A 19,802-nucleotide genomic window follows, 5' to 3' on the forward strand; every position below is an offset into this window, starting at 1 on the left:
TCATGTGCACAACCTTTCAGGTTGCCATGTATACAAATATATGATCCAGTTCATAATGAAGCACCCTTTCTGTTTAAGGAGGAGAATTGCTGTCTTCAAGTTTTGGTTATGTGATTGTTTTGTGCACTAGATTTACACAAAGGTTCTCATTCCAAATGACCTACAAAATGGGCTGGTATTTTTCCACCCCTAGTGTTTCTGACACTGGTGCTACCGGTAACTCCAGGGAAAAAATCCAACGTATTATGAGCCTGACTCTGATAGTCCAAATGAGGAATTAGCTAGTGAACTGATAAATCCTCAATTTGCGACAGCCAAAATCTGTGTGTGAAAGTAAGGAGACCTGCAATATTCCTTTGAATCTCACACTTTGAATGGGCCCAGTGACTGCAGTTACTGGCTTTATCAGAAGTAAGAGGTCATTTGTAATAAGTGAGCCAAAGATCCTTTTAGATTAGCTTTGGTAATCAAGATATCATCTGTAAGCACTATGAACTTACTGTTAACCCAATTGAGTTGCCTGGGTGTTTGCTTATGTATTCCATTGGTATAAAGTATAGAGGAGAATTTATACACTTGATTTGTTTTTCAGACCACTCACCCCTAATAAACCTACAGAAGTGCCTGACTCTGATTATGAAAATGTTGGCTTCCCTGGCCTGACTGTTAACACAACATGGCAGAAGACCTCTGCTTTCACTCGCACTTTATCCCCTGGTTCAGTTTCCCCTATTCATGGTCAGGTAAGTTTGCATTGAGAAAGAGATTATTTGATTCAAGTTACGTAGTGGAACATAAACCCTTAGAGCTAGATATGATGGTATTTTTCCTTTGCAACATGTTTTAAATTTTGTGAAATAACATTTTACTCATGTATGTTGTCTTCTTTGTGTATAGGTTTCTGCAGTTGTAAAAGTTGTGAGTTGCATCTCTCGATTCTAGTGCCTTAGTATATTGTCTACATCTGCACGGGAATGCTTCTGAATCCTACATTGGAATACTGAGCACCATTGACATAACTACATTGAACACTATAAGAAAGTTATGGTGATTTTGATAGTGAAGCAATGATAACAGTATAACATGATGTGGTTGCAAATTGTGGTGTTCCTCTTACAAGTGAGTAAATGTTACCTGACTGTTCTTGTAGACTCTATGGGACAGATGTATGAACAGTCTTTTCACTAAGTGTTCGCCAGTTGAGAACTGACTTTTTCAAACGAGTCTTTAAATTTGTGATGCAACCTATGTGCTAATAGGTCATGCTGCCAAATCTCCAGTTGCAGGAGGTTGCTGCTTAATGAATGTTATTTACCATATTGGTAATCTTGGCTCCCTGTGATTAGCTACTATCAAATGGATCGTAGCCTGCAAGGAACAGCGGACCAGTGTCCCTATATTCTCATTTCCGACTGGAATTCTTTTTTTTTTTGTAAACAGTCTGTGCTCCTTGAAGGAACCAGTCCTGCTTTACAAATAAAAAATGTCCCTTTGGTAGCACACCTCCACCACTGCCTGCTCCCCACATTTCCGACAGGGGAAGCTGTACTATGTAGACTGCCCCACCTTTCCTAATCTGATACCATCTCCTTTGTGGATGGGAACATTTCAGTGGTTTGTAGACGTAGTTGTGCTTGCAAGTCATTGATGCACCTTACTGTGATTTGCAATTTAAAGTGGATGCCACATTCACTCATTGCAATTCGGAATGACCCAGAAAGCCTGTTCCAAAGCGCAAAAGGCTTTTACTGAATACAAAAATTGAATCTTGCTCTTGGAAACTCTGAGTTGCAACTTGCAGGGTTTGCGATTGCAAAATGTTTTAGTACATCTGGCTCTGGTATCTGCAGAGTAGCATCCTTAGTTTAGCATGTTGCAATCATACGATTTTGCCACGCAACCATAACAACCTATTGGCATGCCTTCTGTAAGCTTTACTGTCTCTTGATACCCTCATCCAGTACTAATTCCTGATTTGAGAGGCCTCATCCATAACACACTTGATTGAAGCATGAATTGTTCCAGTGCTTTTCTGCTTCCCCGTCGTTTTTCTCCTTGCCATATTGAACCCAATGAGTGGAAATAGAAAAGGGCAAAAGGTAAACAAACTAAAAAATATCTTTTTCATTAAATCCAGTAATGTCTTCTAACGCACTTTTCCGTTACCTAATCCACCCTTTACCCTACACTCAATATCAGTGATAATCCACTTACAAGTTTGGTTCATCTGCAGACTGACACTTTTTTCTCTATCAGCTGCAAAAGGATGGATTGGCTTCACAGATGCACGCATCTCAATTGAGTCTTCTATTCATTGCTTAATCTTTTTATAAGCCATATCCCTTCCTGCCGCCTTTTGGCACGGGATTTTCCAAAGGTTGATACTAGAACCAAACTTAGTGACAAAATGTACAAGTGGCTGAGAGATCTTCTGAGCTGAGCGGGACATTTTATTCATAGCTTTCTAGATGCTGGGCAGAGAAAATCTGTTTCTGGGTGCATTAATTGTTAGGAGTTTCAGCTCCAGCCAGGGTGGAGCTGCGGGTTGGACAGGTGCCTCCGGGCATTTTCAGCTAAATGACTAAGTATTCAGGCTTCTTGTTGTGAGTGGAAAACTTTAAATATAATTCTAAAAGTCGAGTAGGATTCGAGATCCAGTGTAGTTGTTCTCAGGTGGAAGAGATCCATTTAAATGTTCTTACATTTTTTGATTTACTGGTCTAAAGTTGAGACACTATTTTAAGGGGATTTGGGTTAGGATTTTGAAACACAAGGTGAAAAAAAGGAAACAATTAATGTCTGATCAGGCCATTGAGGCATCTTTCATTGGTGTTTGGCCCAATTAAAAACTCTTTGTTGAGTTCAGGGCAAGAAAGCCCTAGGGTGTATATGTTTAGATGGTATCCAAACAAGTTCAGAGTTTGTGAAATATACTATACAAAGACCCTTCAGGCTAGAAATAGTTAGACATCATTGGTGTATTTATTTAGGGACTTGTCTTTTTTTGATTTCGAAGAGTTGCCGGGGTTTGTTGTAAGTTAACAAATATAGCGAATATCAACTATTGTGTAGTGTCATATTACCCCATGTGATGGAGTCACATTCTGTAGATTAGATTTCCTAAACCCAAGAAGTAAACTGTGACCTTTTGGGGGAAAGGAAAATGGGCTGGTGTCTCATGCTATTCACGGCTGAGTTGTATTCCTATGAGCAGAAGTATTAGGAGTAAGCCAAAACCATTGCATGAATAAGAATGACTGAAAACATAACGAGAAGCGTAACAAGTAGTATACACATTATTGCAAATGTTAGGCATGTACCAAAGAGGTTTTAACACATATGCCTAATGAGGTCTAACATCTACCTAAGTTATTACCCACAGTCTGATGGCATGATCATATTATTTTAGCAATATATGCCAAGTCATGTAGAATTTCCTTGCATACCTTAATTGTGCCATTGTGCCTGAAGTTGCAACTCTGTAATTCAGAATCCCTTCAACAATCAGTCTATATGTAACCACATACCAAATACAGGCATTTTATGTAGCTTGCATCTCCCTAGTGCTCGTGGATTGACGTAGGCTCACCTAGCAGTCAGTTCTGGGACAGTGAACAATTCTCTCGCTCAAATAATGGGAACTACACTGACGCTTACTGCTGCTAAATCTCATTTTTCCTTATCCAACTAGCAATGCCATCTCTTCCCTTAGTCACAATTCAGCTGCCACATTCAGGGAAGTGTATCAGAAAATTGAGTATATCCCTTTTCTGGCCAGTGGACCTCAGAAAACATGACAAACAAGCGCACAGTATTGCATGATTAGAACAACTTGTAGCAAGTAGGCAGGCCTATATATGAGACCTTAAGCTCTTATCATACACTCAGATACATTCAGTGCACACAAAAAACTTGTGTTGTATGTGACATTATGATAAACATCAAAAAGGCCATGCCACATATATAAATGTCCTGTACATAACGGGGCAAAAAAAGGGAATTTAGATGAGACAAAGTGTTTCATTTCAGAGACTAGAGAAAAGTGTGGTGGATTCTGGTTGAGTATTGTGGTTGTAGGTTGAACCATATGTCGATATTGGTGCTGTTTCTCAATATTGTTTAGAGGTCGTGGATGATTTAGGTTTAGACAATATATCAGTCATTTCATTTCCTGCAGTTCACTCCTTTTAGTGCAGATAAATTGTTCCTGTAACATAGCAGTTTTTATATAACTATTCCAACACCTTTTTCCGGAAATGCTGGTCACACAATGAGATGAAATAATGTATTCTCCAAATGTGGGCGCACATGAGTGGTAGATGTAATGCTTGCATTTGTCAAAGGTGAGTTTTTCTTTAGACTGATTAACCTTGTTTTGAATCTCCATTTGGGTAGACTTTTCGATAGGATGAGGTGGTCAGTGCAGAGATTTTCATTAATTGACTTAGGAAAACATGTACATCTCGGGAAGGGTGATAAGTGATTCTTTGAAGGGAGTGTATCTAAGGATAGGTAAGATAGCATCTCTTGCACCCTGCACGACTCATGTAGTTAACTTGACTACTTTTTCACTACGATCAGGGTAGGGTGGAACATAGGGATTCAACCCTTTATCATCACAACAGAGACCAGCCTGTTTGGAGTTGAACTATTAGGGGGAAGGAATAAATGGAGGATGTTAGTATAATGGACCTGTTGAGGCATATACTCTTTTTTAGTGTGTTTGTGTACATCATCAGCATGTTCCTTGAGGAAAATATACAAGGAAATGGTCTCCCCTTAGATAGTCTGGAACAGACTACAATCCTGCAGTCAAGAGTTTACTGTTTGAAAACGATACAAGAATGTAAGAATATAATGATTGATAGAGAAGTGGGAGCACCGTTGGAATGAGAGAGTATAATAACTATTGTCTTCTCAAAGACATATATGACTGAAAAAGTGGAGCTTGGATGAATGGTGTTAGTAAAGAATGCCGAGTCAATCTCAAATTTTAGCAGTCGTTTACTGTGAGAAGGGAGCGAAACGCTCATAGGTACTAGTAACAGAAAGATGAAAGTGGAGCAATGAAAATGAGGCAGATTCAAGGTGATAGCTGAATAGAGCCAAGATTCCCCTGTCTTACAGTGAAGGACTACAAGAAATTGGATGAGTTTAATAGTAGAATTTGCTTAAATATGTATATACACAGTCCTAAGATTAACGTTCAGTGGGTGACTGCTCGGGTAGAGAGAGTTGGTTAACCCCTTAGGACGTAAATTCCTTCCACGAGTTGAATAGTGAATTGGGGAAGGTGTCTACTTCTCTATTACATCTCTAGCAGTTAAAACAAATTGGATGGTGAGAACTGTGGAGTTTGGTCTTAGAGTTTGGGTGTTGTAACGCGCAAGACTCCCACTAACCTGAAAACAGGTCTGCTTCCACGAGAACAAAGACAATTCCTCCAAACTCCTCAAAAACAGTTCCTCATTGAGAGAGTTACAATTCTCATTAAAACCACTGCTCAGGGGCAGATAAGGAGACGAGCGCCACCTCCGACCGCTTCAGACTTTTCGTAGGGGACAGTAAGTAACTCCAAGAACCAAACGTCAGAACTGCAGCAAAACTGGAAAGGGAATCAGAGTACATTCATTTATTCCTTAGTCTACTAGGGACAATACGCTATACTACAGTGCATGTTGCACCTAAACAAAAACTCCACTTACCAATAAATATCTCTCATGGACCTCCTAGAGTTACAGCACTCTAAAAAATGTGTTATAAATGTTTTCTTTATCACCCAGTAAAGTAGGTCAGGAGGGGAACGAGGTGGAGTAAATTTTCAATAGGGTTGAGACAGCCACAAAGTAAAAAACAACAGAAAGGCAAAAGTTGGTGTCTCGGTAAGTTATTGTTATGTTTATGTTTATTTCTATAGCTCTCGACTCACCCAGGGGCATCTCGGCGCTGCCTAGAAATAGTAACCTGAGGATTGGAAGGGCAAAGCGAATCAATAGGAGACACTTAGAACAGAAAGGCTTTCAATTGTTTCCTAAAAATACAGTAGCTGGAAATTGTGTGCAGGGCCACAGGGAGTTTATTCCAGTATCTTGGAGCAAGATATGAGAATGCTCTGCCCCCTGTATGAGTCAGGCGAATTCAGGGAACCTGGAGAAGGCCTTGTGTGCTAGATCTAAAGTTTCGGCAAGGTAAGTATTTTATAAGTTTCTGTTGCAAGTAGAGGGGACCTCTGCGTTTAAAAGTTAAAAAGCAGATTTTGAAAAAATATCTTTTTTTTACTGGTAGCCAATGCCAATGAGCAAAGGAGTCGAGGGGGAGCCTGCGGGACGATTCAGAATCATTCTAGCTGCACTGTTCTGTATTACAGGTAATTTAGCAAGCAAGGTCTCTCCCCCTTCGGCCAGCAGAGCATTTACATAGTCAAAACGACTGATTACCATTGCCTGAACTAAAGTTCTACGATGGGTGGTAGGCATGTAGGGGAGAATTCTTCGAAGCAAATGTAGACTGTAGTAACAGGAGCTGTTAGTGGCAGCAATGTGGTCTTTCGTAGCCATCGCCTGGTCCAACTTTAGACCTAGGTTTTTAACTGATTGTTTGGGAACAGGAGCTGGTCCCAATTCAGAGGGCCACCAGTCGTCCAACCAGATATCTGAAGCTTTCCCCATAAGCATGACCTCAGTTTTTCCGGGGTTCAGTTGAAGACAGTTTTCCATCCTCCAACTGGAGATTGCGAGCATGCCAGCTGCGAAACGCGTTTTCTTTGTATCTGGGTTTGAGCCGATGGTAAACATAAGCTACGTGTCATCAGCGTATGAGATGATCTCAAACCCTAGCTGTTTGACTATTTTTGATAGTGGAGCCATATATATATATTAAATAAAGTCGGGCTCAGGCAAGAGGCCTGAAGGACAACCCTATCCAGGTGCATTTTTGCTGAAGTATAGGGTCCTAGCATGATGGTCTGTGTTCTTTCGGACATGAAATGTTGCAGCCATTTCAAGGCTGTCCCTTGGATACTGCAGGATAGGAGTCTCTCCGCAAGCTTTGAGTGCGAGATGGAGTCAAACGCTTTTGAGAGATCTAGGAGTATCAGTACTACTGATCCTCTCGCTTCTATGGTCTGCCTAAGGGAGTCTGTCACTGCCAAAATGGTGGTCTCAGTGCTGAAACCCGGCCGGAAGCCAGACTGTGATGAATCCAAAATTTGATTGGATTCCAAATGTGAGCTTAGCTGCCTGTTTATAATGCTTTCCAGCTGTTCACCCAGAAGCGGTAGTAAAGAAATGGGTCTGTAGTTGTTTTTTTTAATATTGGGCGAACCAACGCATCCTTCAATGTCCTAGGAATGGTGCCAGATTGTATTGAGTGTTTCAAGATGTCTTGGATAGCAGGGGCACAACTTGTGGCTAGGAGGGCCATTGTCTTTGGCGGGCAGAGATCTAGCGCTGAACCAGATATGGCGGTAGAGAGGCCTTTTGAGACCTCCTCAATCGAGGTCAGTTTGAAACTATCAAGAGTAGTAATTGCTATCTTTCCCGACTCCTCCAATTTGGTAAGAGATTCAGAAGCAAGGCGGGCAATGGATGGAAAATTCGCATAGATTTTAGATATCTTTTCTTGGAAGTAAATTGCAAGGGAGTTACAGAACTCTTGGGGTTCCATTGGTGACTGACTACAAACTTTTGGGGATACTAAGTCCCTTACTATGCTAACAAGCATTTGCAATGCAATAGGTCTCGCATTTACGAGAGTTTAAGCTATTGGCATTGTAAATAACAATCCCTTTTTTTTTATATTTTAAAAACAAAAACAAAAATAAAAGGCATTGTAATTTGCAATGTCAATAGCTTAAACTCCTGTAAATGTGAAACCTATTGCATTGCAAATGCTTGTTATAGCCTAGAGACTAATGTCTTTTGATTGAAGAATATACAGTCAGCAAAAAGCTGTATTTTTAGCGTATTGGAATTATTTATTCCCCTCGTAAGATAGATGTCTACATAACCTAACATGCCGAGAGACCCTCACTAAGATGTCTACAGTCTGCTATTGTAGGAAGATTTTCCCACTTGCTAACCAAGAGGAACCGTGCATGCCAAGCGTGTATTGTGCTCGGCAGTTGACTTCTAGTGATTTCAGAACTTTAAAAAAAACAGATGTTTTTTAAATAATTGTGCATGTAGAAATGTCCAACGATTAATGTAGTAGGCTATAAATATGGTAAGCACTCTGTTTAAGAGTTACAAATGATTCTACTAGACGTATCAAAGTTTAATGAAAAAGGTTTATTGTTGCTTTTAAAAGAATAAGCAGACTAGTTCTGTTTCACCATCGTTGGTTTCCTTTTTCTCGTGAGCCAAGGATCTATTTGAATGTTATTTTCTGATCATATCCATCTCATAGGCATTGTTTCGGTACTGCCCTATGAAATGTTTATTTAACCTCAACAATAGCTTGTGAATGATAGCAATTTGTTGTATTTAGGAAAGGGGCAGTTTCAGTACAGAAGGCAGTGGTAATGGTGATAACCGGTTGCATTATCCTTGGTACCTGCACTGTATTTGTAAAGCATTTCTATGTACATTGGAGTGCATCACCCGTTTCTCGCAATTTGTATGGGCTCATTAGTACAGTTTTTACACGTTGAAAAACAGCATCACACTTGTCTACCACTTGGACATGGCTTCAGTCCAGTGATTCTCAGAAGTAGTAAACGCCCTCGGGGTGGTAAACAGGCTCGGATTGGCAAACTGGGCATCCGGACATGGGCCGATGGGCCTGTTGTGGAGCCAGTTGGTAGGCCGTTTTTGGGTGGACTAAGCAATCCAATCAGCTAGGGCCATACCTTTCTCTACTGCAAGTGCACAACGTAAAAGGCTGTTATTAGTTATTCCAGCCTTTGCGTACATATAGTGAGCCTGACCCACCTCAGGCTGGCTAAGAGGCAGAGTGACACAGCTGCTCCTTCTGACACTGCATGAGGTGTCCCTGCTCCCTGGCTCCCTCCAGGCGCGACAGAAGCCTCAAGGAGCTGCTATTGGGAAGCCATTAGCACTTGCTTTGTAGAGGACTGGATTAGGGAGGAGGGCTGGAAAGTTAAAGTTGTGGGTCCTGGTTAGGGTCTGTGATGGAGCTCCTCAGCTTATTTGTGTCCCTCTCCGTCTCCCCTCATGGAAGAAGGGGGGGTGGAATAAATTAGTCTCTGTTCTTCTCCTCCTTTTCCTGCAAAGGCTGTGTTCACACTATATAAAAGTAAAAACAAATAACGATTCCGGAATATGGGCCACTTTTTGGGGATTGCCAGTGCCTAATTGTGATCCCAGTCAGACACTGGTGGTCAATATGTGCACCCACAAGGCTGCTGCTTTGAAAACTGGTTAAGAGTATGTATTTTATACCTGGAGGTGAATAGACAAGTGCCTCACATATACATAGCTCTCTCTGGTTAGTAGTTCTTGTAGAAGTTACCTAATTGTAGAAACAAATAGAAGAGGGGTGGGCTGGGAGGGTGTAGCCGGACCATAGAAGGCCCGCAGCTAACGTGCCCTGAAGGGAGCCAGGAACACATGGGATGATGCACAGCCGCGCTGCCAGAAAAGGCCACTCGGGCATTAGTCAGAGTGGTTTGAACTGACCAATATGGAAGAGAAGGCATGTCCCTTACGATGCCAGATGTGGAGACCAGCTGGGGCAACGGTCATATGTTGACTGCGAGCATTGTCACCACCACCTGAGATGCAGCACTAAGGAAAGGAATCTGAAAGAGACACGTTAGTGATAGATTCCTTACCTTAGAATATCCCCAGGCATCAGACTGGATCCGGAAAGTTTTGCGTAGCAGTACCCTTGCGCGTCGGTAGGCGTCGTCTGCGGCTCCGCGTCCGTAGTAGGCATCGTGGGCGCCGTGATGACGTCGTCGGAGTACTTAGACGCCGCCTCCGCGTGCTGACGTCAGTTCTTCTTTTTTCCGCGCCAGCCAGCGCAGATCTGGAAAGAGCAGTTCCCTAGTCACTTTTTGACTAAACTTTTGTGATCTTTTTTGATCCATTTCGAAGTCTTTACGACTCCGACGGTGCCGTTAGGGATGCCCGGCTTCAAGCATTGCGACGAGTGCGACCGTACCATGTCGGTCACGGATCCCCACCGCTTGTGCCTGATGTGTTTGGGCGTCGACCATGACGACGAGGCCTGCTCCGACTGTCGGGCCCTCTCGAGGAAGGCCAGGCGGGAGCGGTCCCGCAGGCGACTCGAGATCCGCCAGTCGGCCCCGCGCCGTGTGAGGTCCCGGTCCCACGGGAGGTCGAGGGACAGGGCGCGGGGACGGAGCCGTCACAGCTCCGGGAGTCGGCGCCACTCCTCCGGGTCCAAGTCGTCAGGTAAGAAGCATAAGAAGTCGAAGAGACATCATCGCTCTTCTTACTCCCCCCGACGCTCGCGCGACGCGGCCGGGGTTTCAGGTGACACCGCCCACGCGGCTCCTCGTGAGTCGCGGGCGCCGCGTTCGGCCCCATACCCCCCGGTCTCTGGGCTGAACGCGACGCCGGAGGAGATCGAGCGCTTCCTCATGGCCATGAGGTCCCTTTCTCCTCCGACGGGTTCCACGGCGCCTTCGGGCCCAGTGAACCCGTCTGGGGGCCCTAGTGGGTCGGGGGCTACGACCCCGATGCCGTCGGGTGCTTCGGCCTCGACGCCGCCGGCGCCTTCGGGCCCGGCGCCGCAGGGCTCCACGATCCCGACGCCGCCGCTGCCCTCGGGCTCGGCGCTGCAGGGTACAGCGGCCCCGGCGTCGTCGGTGCCTTCGGGCCCGGCGCCGCAGGGCACCGCTGGGCCCTCGTCGGGCGATGGATCGTCACCGGTGGACCTTACGACCCCCCCGGCGTCGGTCCGTGTGGTGTCCCCTCCGGCGCCGTCCTCGGGCGGCGCCGTCCCCGATGCCTCCTCTCACTGGGTTCCGACGTCGGGTCGACGCCTGCCGGCGCCGTTCGGAGAATTTCAGTTCTATGAGCCCACCCCATTCACTTATGACCCTGAATCTCAGGAGATGGGGGACAAGGAGAATTGGAAGGGGTCTGAGGACCCTCTGACCAGGCAGTGTCAGTCTAACATGGACTGGACAGGAGACCTTGGGGAGGCCAGAGGCCTGGACACCTCTCCAGACACTGGTTTTGTCTCTCCTCCTACCGTGGCTTCGGAGGAGGGTGCAACTTATAGTGTGGTGTTGACGAGGGCAGCCAAGGCCTTGGGCCTTGAGCTCCCCGTCGCGGCCGTGAGGACTAACCTCCTCACTGAGGTCCTTAAGCCGCAGTCATGCTCCATGGAGCCTCTGCTGCCGTTTAATGAGGCCTTGACGGACGTTCTTTTGGGCACTTGGTCCAGGCCCGCTACAGGTTTGCCTGTCGATAGGAACGTGGCCAGACGCCACCGCCCGGCCCCGGGCGACCCATGTTTCCTGTCCACCCACCCCAACTCCCGAGAGTCTGGTTATCCAGGCCTCTAACTCCCAGACCGCATTCCCGACGGCTCCCCCCGATCGGGAATCCAAGAGGTACGAGGCCTATGGCAAGAAGGTGTTCTCGTCCCTTAGCTTGGGACTGCGGTCTTCCAACACCGCATGCCTCTTGGGCCGTTACACCCACTCTCTGTGGGAAACGGTGGCGGAAGTGCTGCCAGAGTGTCCGTTGGAGGTACGGGCCAAACTCGGCCAAGCCCTAGTGGAGGGCCAGGACGCAGCGAAGTATTCTATCAGGTGCGGACTGGATACTACTGACTCGCTGGGCAGAGGGATGGCTACGACGGTGGCGCTACGACGCCACGCCTGGCTGAGATCCGCCAACTTCTCGGCAGACGTCCAGAATACACTCATGGACATGCCGTTCGATGGCCGTCGCCTCTTTGGCGACAAGGCAGACCACGCGCTTGAGCGCTTTAAGGACTCCAGGGCTACGGCCAAGTCCTTGGGCCTCTCGGCCCCGCGCCAGCAAGTGGGTGCCTTTCGCTCCTTTCGTGGCCAAGGAAGGGGCGTCCCCACACGTGCCGCCAGCCACTCGCCGCAAACTGTCGTCCAGCGCAGCGGCGGCCGTGGAAACCGCCGTGGAGGCGGTCGGGGAACAAGCGGAGCCAGTCCACACTTGCCCCCGCAGCATCCGCCTCTAAACCCTCCTAGTCCGTGCTTTTCGGCCCATGTGACGCCAGTGGGAGGCAGGGTTCGCCATCACCACTCTCACTGGCGCACAGTCACTTCGGACAGGTGGGTGCTGCAGATCGTCCGAAGGGGCTACTCCCTCCCCTTCGAGATGACCCCTCAAGCCATGCCACCGCAACACCACCTCGTATCGGGGGATCACTTGCGGCTCCTGCAGGAGGAAGTTTCGGCCCTCTTGGCCAAGGGGCCCATCGAGCGCGTTCCTGGGCCAGAAGTAGGTCGTGGTTGCTACTCCCACTACTTGCTGGTACCCAAGAAGGGCAAAGGGGGCCTACGCCCTACCTTGGATCTGAGGAACGTCAACGGCTTCCTCCGGAAGGATAAGTTCAAAATGCTGACATTGGCTCAGGTCTTGGCTGCCCTAGACCCAGGAGTCTGGATGGTAGCGTTGGACTTGCAGGACGCATATTTTCACATCCCCGTCCTGCCGGCCCACCGGCGTTACCTGCGGTTCACGGTAGGCCTCGAGCACTTTCAGTTCACCGTGCTCCCCTTCGGACTTACCAGCGCCCCACGGGTGTTCACGAAGGTGATGGCGGTGGTCGCAGCTCACCTGCGCAGGTTAGGGGTATCAGTCTTCCCCTACCTAGACGACTGGTTGTTGCTCGCCCCAGGCAGTCGTCAGCCACCTCCAGACTACGGTGGATCTCCTGCACCAGCTGGGATTTTCCATCAATGTGCCGAAGTCACACCTGTGCCCCTCTCAGAAGCTCCTTTTCATCGGAGCGGTTCTCGACTCGGCGCAGTTTCGGGTTTACCCGCCCGAACAGCGGGTCCGGGATATACAGGCTCTGATTCCGGTCTTTCGGCCGTTATCCCGGGTTTCGGTCAGGTTGACGCTGCGGCTTCTGGGGCTGATGGCCTCCTGCATCCTTCTGGTGCATCACGCGCGGTGGCGGATGCGGGCTCTGCAGTGGGACCTGAAGTTTCAGTGGGCCCAGCACCGGGGCAACCTGTCCGACCATGTCCTGATCTCAGAGGGCACTTCGAGACAGCTGCAGTGGTGGCTCACAGACCGCGATTGGGTCAACGGCAGATCCCTCTCCCTTCCCCAACCGGAGCACGTAGTTGTGACGGACGCGTCCCTCCAGGGCTGGGGAGGCCGCTTGGGAGAGGCGGAGATCAGAGGACTCTGGTCTCCAGCGGAGTCCCGGCTCCATATCAATCTGTTGGAGCTGAGGGCGATTCGTGTAGCACTGAAAGCATTCCTCCCGTCTGTCCGAGGGAGTGCAGTGCAGGTGTTCACGGACAACACCACCGCCATGTGGTACTGCAACAAACAAGGCGGAGTGGGGTCGTGGACCCTTTGCCAGGAGGCTCTGCGTCTCTGGCAATGGCTGGAACATCAGGGCGTGACTCTGGTGGTTCAACACCTGGCAGGTTCTCTGAACGCCAGGGGGGACGAACTCAGCCGTCGGTGCTCGATGGATCACGAATGGCTTCTGAACTCGGACGTGGCGCAAGGCCTCTTTCTGCGATGGGGAGAGCCTTGGTTAGATCTATTCGCCACCGAAGAGAACGCGCAATTTCATCAGTTCTGCGCGTTGGAATTTCCAAGGCGGCACTCGCTCAGAGACGCTTTTCGTCGCGAGTGGAGCTGCGGTCTGTTGTACGCCTTTCCGCCTGTACCTCTTCTGCCCAGATTGCTGAAGAAGATCAAGCGCGACCGGGCGCAAGTCATCCTTGTGGCTCCGGACTGGGCACAAAGGTACTGGTATCCCGAGCTACTCAGCATATCATTCGATCCCCCGGTTCGTCTGCCTCTTCAGGAGGACCTTCTGTCGCAGCAGCAGGGGACGGTCCTCCACCCGAACCTGTCCAGTCTCCACCTCCATGCTTGGAGATTGAGCGGCGACAGTTGAGGCCATTTGACTTGCCTCCTGAGGTTTGCAACATCATTCTGGCAGCTAGGCGTCCCTCCACAAAAACGGTATACGCCTGCAAGTGGAACAGATTTGTGGCACGGTGCACAGCAAAGGCTGTGGATCCCCTCAATGCCCCTCTCTCTGAGGTTCTTCTATTCCTTCTTTCTCTTGCCCAGCAGGGCTCTGCTCTGGGCACTATCAAGGGCTATCTTTCGTCTCTTTCAGCCTTTCTGAGGCTGCCTGACCAGCCTTCTTTGTTCAAGTCCCCTATCGTAAACAGATTCCTGAAGGGCATCACTCATACCTTTCCTCCTGTTCCTTTCGTGATGCCTCAGTGGGACTTGAACCTGGTTCTAACTTTTCTGATGTGCGCTCCCTTTGAGCCACTTCATAACTGTCCACTTCGCCTTCTTTCTTTAAAGACTGCCTTCCTGGTAGCCATCACCTCTGCCAGGAGAGTGAGTGAGCTCCAGGCCCTCTCTTGTAAGCCTCCTTTCCTTTCAGTCCATCCGGACAAGGTTGTTTTGAGGACTAGGCCCTCCTTCTTGCCTAAGGTGGTCACGGCCTTCCACATTGGGCAGTCCATCACATTGCCCACCTTCTTTCCGCCTCCGCACCCCTCGAGAGAGGAGGAGAGGCTCCACCGTCTGGACCCAAAACATGCGCTCTCGTTCTATCTGGATCGCACACGCCAGTTCCGGGTGGATGATCAACTCTTTGTTGGGTACGCGGGCGCTAAGAAAGGGAAAGCGGTGCACAAGAGGACCATCTCTCGATGGATTATCATGTGCATCCAGGCGTGTTACTCCTTGGCTAAGAAGGAACCCCCTGTTGGGCTGAGGGCTCATTCCACTCGAGCCACGGCCACTACAACTGCCTTGGGCCGAGGTGTGCCCTTGCAGGACATTTGCCAGGCAACTACGCCGGCCTCGTTGCACACGTTTGCTAGGCACTACTGCCTGGACAGTCAAGTCCGGAGGGACGGCTACTTTGGCCGCTCCGTTCTCCAGGACTTTCTGGTGTAATTATTGGTTCGCAGACCCACCACCACGGGGATGGTATTGCTGGGGTATCTATTCTAAGGTAAGGAATCTATCACTAACGTGTCTCTTTCAGATGCACAAGTTACTACTTGTGTAACGATATATCTGTAAGAGACATTAGTTAGTGATAGATTCCTTACCGACCCACCCATCCTCCCCGTTCTGCGAACCGATATCTAGGGTTAAGGTCATCCCCTTTCAGGGCCCTAGTTTCTTGGCACCAGTGTCGGTTTTTGTCATGGCTCTGCGCTTCTGGCGCGGAAAAGCTGTGGCTAAGAACTGACGTCAGCACGCGGAGGCGGCGTCTAAGTTCTCCGACGACGTCATCACGGCGCCCACGGCGCCTACGACGGACGCGGAGCCGCAGACGACGCCTACCGACGCGCAAGGGTACTGCTACGCAAAACTTTCCGGATCCAGTCTGACGCCTGGGGATATTCTAAGGTAAGGAATCTATCACTAACTAATGTCTCTTACAGATATATTGTTACACAAGTAGTAACTTGTGCATCAATGCATCTCCTCCACAGGCCATTAACTACCGGGCAGCAGTACATGAATGCGCTCCGCAAGCCATGGGCAGACGATATGGCAATGAGCAGGTGGTGGTGGTTTGGGACCTCCAGCTGCAACGGGGACGACGGGGCCAGAATTACAAAGAACAAAGAATCTCAGTGAAGAAGAATCACAGGAGCATCACTCTTGTCCCGCCATACCAGCACCTGCAGCCAGAACGGCAGTGCTTAGGAGCAGAGACAAACAAGACGAACGAGGAATGGCGGAAGAAGCACATGTCCTACCATATTGGCACCTGCAGCCTGGACGGCAGTGCCAGGGAGCTGGCAGCGAGTGCTTGGAGGCAATCGAGGATAACATGACCAGAGCAGGCCTCTCAGAGGCACCTGGTGCCAGCACAGCGGTTCTCAGGAAGAACAGCCTACCAAGCGGCTGGACTCGCGGATCTGGCCGGCTGCCTTTAGTGAGGATGGCCTGCTTCGTTAGGGCTAGTAACCAAGAGGTGCTGCATGAAGGCAGCACAGTGAGTGGCGGCAGAGGCTTCGGGTAGTTGCGTCAGTCTGATGTGGTGAGCGCGGGTCTGAGCATAGGCTCCATTTACTATGAAATGGATCAAGTGGCAGGGAGAACATTGTAACCTGTTACTTCCATGCTGCTCTTAGCATAGTATGCAAGTTTGGGTAATATTATATAGAGCTTCAGACTCCCATCTGAGGCTCTAGGGTCACATCCCTGTGTGGGCCAAACTGCATTCTGTAGGCTAAAGCACTGTTTGTGAGGAGATGTGGCTAGCGATGCAGACTTTATACGTGGGAACCAGGTTCGACTCCCGGCATCCCCTCAACAACCCGAGATACTCTCCTGTGCCTAATAAAGAGGTGCTCATGTAACGCGCTCTAAATGCCCTTGAGCTAAATTTGCATTATCCCTGTGTAGCCTTCGTCAACGCGACTAGTAGTAGTTACACTGCTTCGCTTCTGGTTATCTAGTGGCAAAAGTAAACAAGCTGTCTCAGTGGAGCAGACGGGGGACGGAAAGTGAAAGCTTGTGCGCGCGGTGGGAGCCAGAGAGGAGACGCCATGCGTGCGAACATCGCCTGTCCGTGCGCGCACATGTTTGTCTCCCTTCCAGCACCAAAGCAACAACACTAGAGACTCGCCAAGCAAATTAGCGCATGCGCTATGTTCGCTAGGCGAGACCTAAAAAGGGCTTTCGGGGAATTGCTGGCGTGTTCTATTTGGTTAATAATGAACAAACGTCTGACTGTTTGTAGATTCAAATGGTATCTAGACAAGGCCTGTCTATAAAGTAGTCTATTATGAGATTCTTTACTGGCTCGCCAGATTCTTTCCAATCGCCTACATTTAGATTTTTTGATCTTTAGCTCTACCGTAAACCAGGGGGTTGAAGGTTGTCTTTGAGAAGTACTGTACTTTTTTTGTGGGATTACGGCATCTAAGGCTGTTCCTAAGATTGCATTAAAGGCCTCCAACATTTTAGATACTTCCCTCACGTTCTTTACTGGTTCCATGGAGAAAACTTTGTTAAAAGCTTCTAAGGAGAGAGTGTGCCAAGGCCTGCGCAGCTCTTATTTTTGTCCTGCATATATTTCTGAGCCCCTCTGACACGGCTGATGAATGGAAAAGTTGATTAAGTCTAAAGAATGCCCAGACCTGTGAGTTGGGCCTTCAACTCTTTGAGTGAGTCCAAGGAGGAAAAAAGATTATTTACCTCAGGGTTTGTAAGATTTTCTCCATGAAAGTTAAAATCACCTAAAAGAAGACATTTATTTGAAGCAAGCACATGTAAGACTATATGTTCCACCAGAAGATCCGTGAAATTAGCTCTGGATCCTGGAGGATGATAAATTAGTGCTCCAAACCAACTATCAGAAGGCGATAGAGTGATCATAAAAATTCCCAATTCTAAGCAATCATTACTTAAGGTGGAGACCCAGTTCACCGTGAGGTGATTTTTAAAAGCTATGGCTATGCCCCCTCCTGTTTTGCCTTCTCGGTCCAGGTGAAGGAATGTATAGTTCTCTGGAATAGCCAAGTGTTTATCAAAGGATGAATTGAGGGATTTAACCACGTTTCTGTGAAGAAACATAGAGTCAGGGAATGGGAAGTAATCATGTCCCATATTTCAAAAGGATGTTTAGCTATTGATCTTTGCATAAAATGTTGTTTTGACCAATAGTATCCGGAACCAAGTCCTTCCTTGGATCTAGTGTGTCAGCTACTGTCAGATCACTTTGAAAGCAGCAGTGATTACAGGTTACCGGCCCATCCAACATGTTTGGAAACTTCTGGGTACAATATAAATGGGTTTGGAGCTCAGCTTGTTCAAGGGTTCTGATCGTGAGTAGAGATACAGCAGAATATGATATGGAGGCTAGGTGGCAGGTATTTACCTAATGAGGAGCAGAATCTCTGGCCTCTGGTCTCGACTGGGCGCAGACGGCTTGCCTTTGGGGCACCTTCGGCGTGCTGCCGGCGCGTCCGCTGCCCGTACACTCTAGATCCATCATTTTATGTGGTCACACAGTAGCGAACATTAGCGCACTACCCTGCGTGGAAGTAATGGGCAGGAAGCTCTGCAGTGGGGAGAACAGGAGATAGTGTTCTGGACAGTGATGCTGGGAGTCTGGAAGTACAGGTGGGGGTTGGCAGAATTAAGGCTGACAAATTCAAAACCAGCGTTGAAGGGCAACAAAAGATAGCTTCCTTCTTGGTTTCCATACGCGCACACAAAAGAAAAAAACGTGCTTCTCTGAATGCCCTCTTGGATGTAGGAAACAATGTTGTAATGCACCCGCGTGTCAGGAAAACCGTCTGGGGCGTGGAAACAATGTTGCAAGTGTTACCGCGAAGACAGGCGGCTACATTGTATCCCGTTGACGGAATACAAGAGCAGAGGCAGGAAACTTTAGACCGGGCACAACGAAGTCCAGGCAGTCAGGAGAGTTAGACTAAGCAGCCGTCATTCAGTAAGTCAAGGGGTGAGGGTGGCAACGCTGATACGAACGAAGCGCAAAACCGGGAATGGATTAAAAAAAAGGGGGCGTGGACAAGTTCAAGGAACAGGAAGCCAAGCAAAGGCTTTTGCCACTTGGGCAGAGTTTAACTCGATAAGGGAGTGTTTGCAAATGCCTTCCCATCTGTCCTGGAGCAAAGTAAGGGAGTCTCTATAAAGAGTGCTGTTCTTTATACTCAACATGCACTAAAGCCCTATATTGTGCAATATACGGAGCATGAGGCTTGATTCCTGACAGTTCTCCCTCCCAAAGGTCTATTCACAGGACGTGGTTTTGTAGGATGCAGGGCATGGAATCTTCGTACAAATCTAGGAGCATGGATATGGTCTGCTGGTTCCCATGATCTCTGTTCAGGCGTGAATCCCACCCAATCTATTAGATATTGTAATTTTCCTCTGTGCCTATGGGAATCAAGGATACGTTTTATTTCATTCTCCACTTCTCCTTCTACCAAGATGGGTGGGGTTGGCACCTCTGGTTCCAAGGAAGGGGTATAGGTTTTCAGCAAAGAAATGTGGAAAACAGGATGGATTCAAAGTTCATTGGGAACACCCAGTTTCAGGATAACAGGGTATAAGATCTCGATAACCGGATATGGTCCTATACACCTAGGCTGCAGTATTCTAGGTCCCTCTAATCTTAAGTTCTTGGTTGATAGCCATACTTTATCACCAATCTTATAATCAGGAGATGAGTGGTGATGTTTATCAGCTTGTTGTTTCATAGGGTCTTTTGCTTTCTGTAGTTCGTGTGTGGCCTTTTGCCATATCTGTTGGAGGGTTTCATGCTGGGACTTAACAGCTAGGATTTCCATTAAATGTGAGGCGGACAAGACAGAAATCTAGGATGGTGAGCATGAGAGAAAAAAAAGGGTGAAATACCAGTGGAAGAATGTGAGGTATTGTTAAAAGCAAATTCAGCTAAAGGAAGAGCCTGTACCCAGTCACTTGTGATGGTGGTTAGAAGACAACGTAAGTATTGTTCAAGTGTCTGATTTTTTCTTTCAGTCTCTCCATCTGTTGGAGGATGGTAGCCTGTAGATAACCTGCGATAGATACCAAGTGCTGCACACATTCCTTGCCAGAACCTAGACACGAATTGTGTGCCCCGTCAGATATTATAATAGTGGGAAGACC

The 19,802-nt window shown here is 48.0% G+C and overlaps 1 protein-coding gene across 4 annotated transcripts in view; it reads left to right on the forward strand.

Annotated features, from left to right (window-relative positions):
* The window catches only part of ITSN2 (intersectin 2), a 1,355,209-nt gene that overhangs the window by 860,086 nt on the left and 475,321 nt on the right, over nucleotides 1-19,802 (forward strand). For all 4 annotated transcript variants that reach the window (XM_086926255.1, XM_086926257.1, XM_086926256.1 and 1 more), the window contains one exon: nucleotides 593-743. In XM_086926255.1, the coding sequence (XP_086782381.1) occupies nucleotides 593-743 (151 nt within the window). The remainder of the gene's footprint in view (nucleotides 1-592; nucleotides 744-19,802) is intronic.

The sequence above is a fragment of the Lissotriton vulgaris genome, chromosome 6, assembly GCF_964263255.1.
Source record: "Lissotriton vulgaris chromosome 6, aLisVul1.2, whole genome shotgun sequence".
Taxonomy (NCBI): Eukaryota; Metazoa; Chordata; class Amphibia; order Caudata; family Salamandridae; genus Lissotriton; species Lissotriton vulgaris.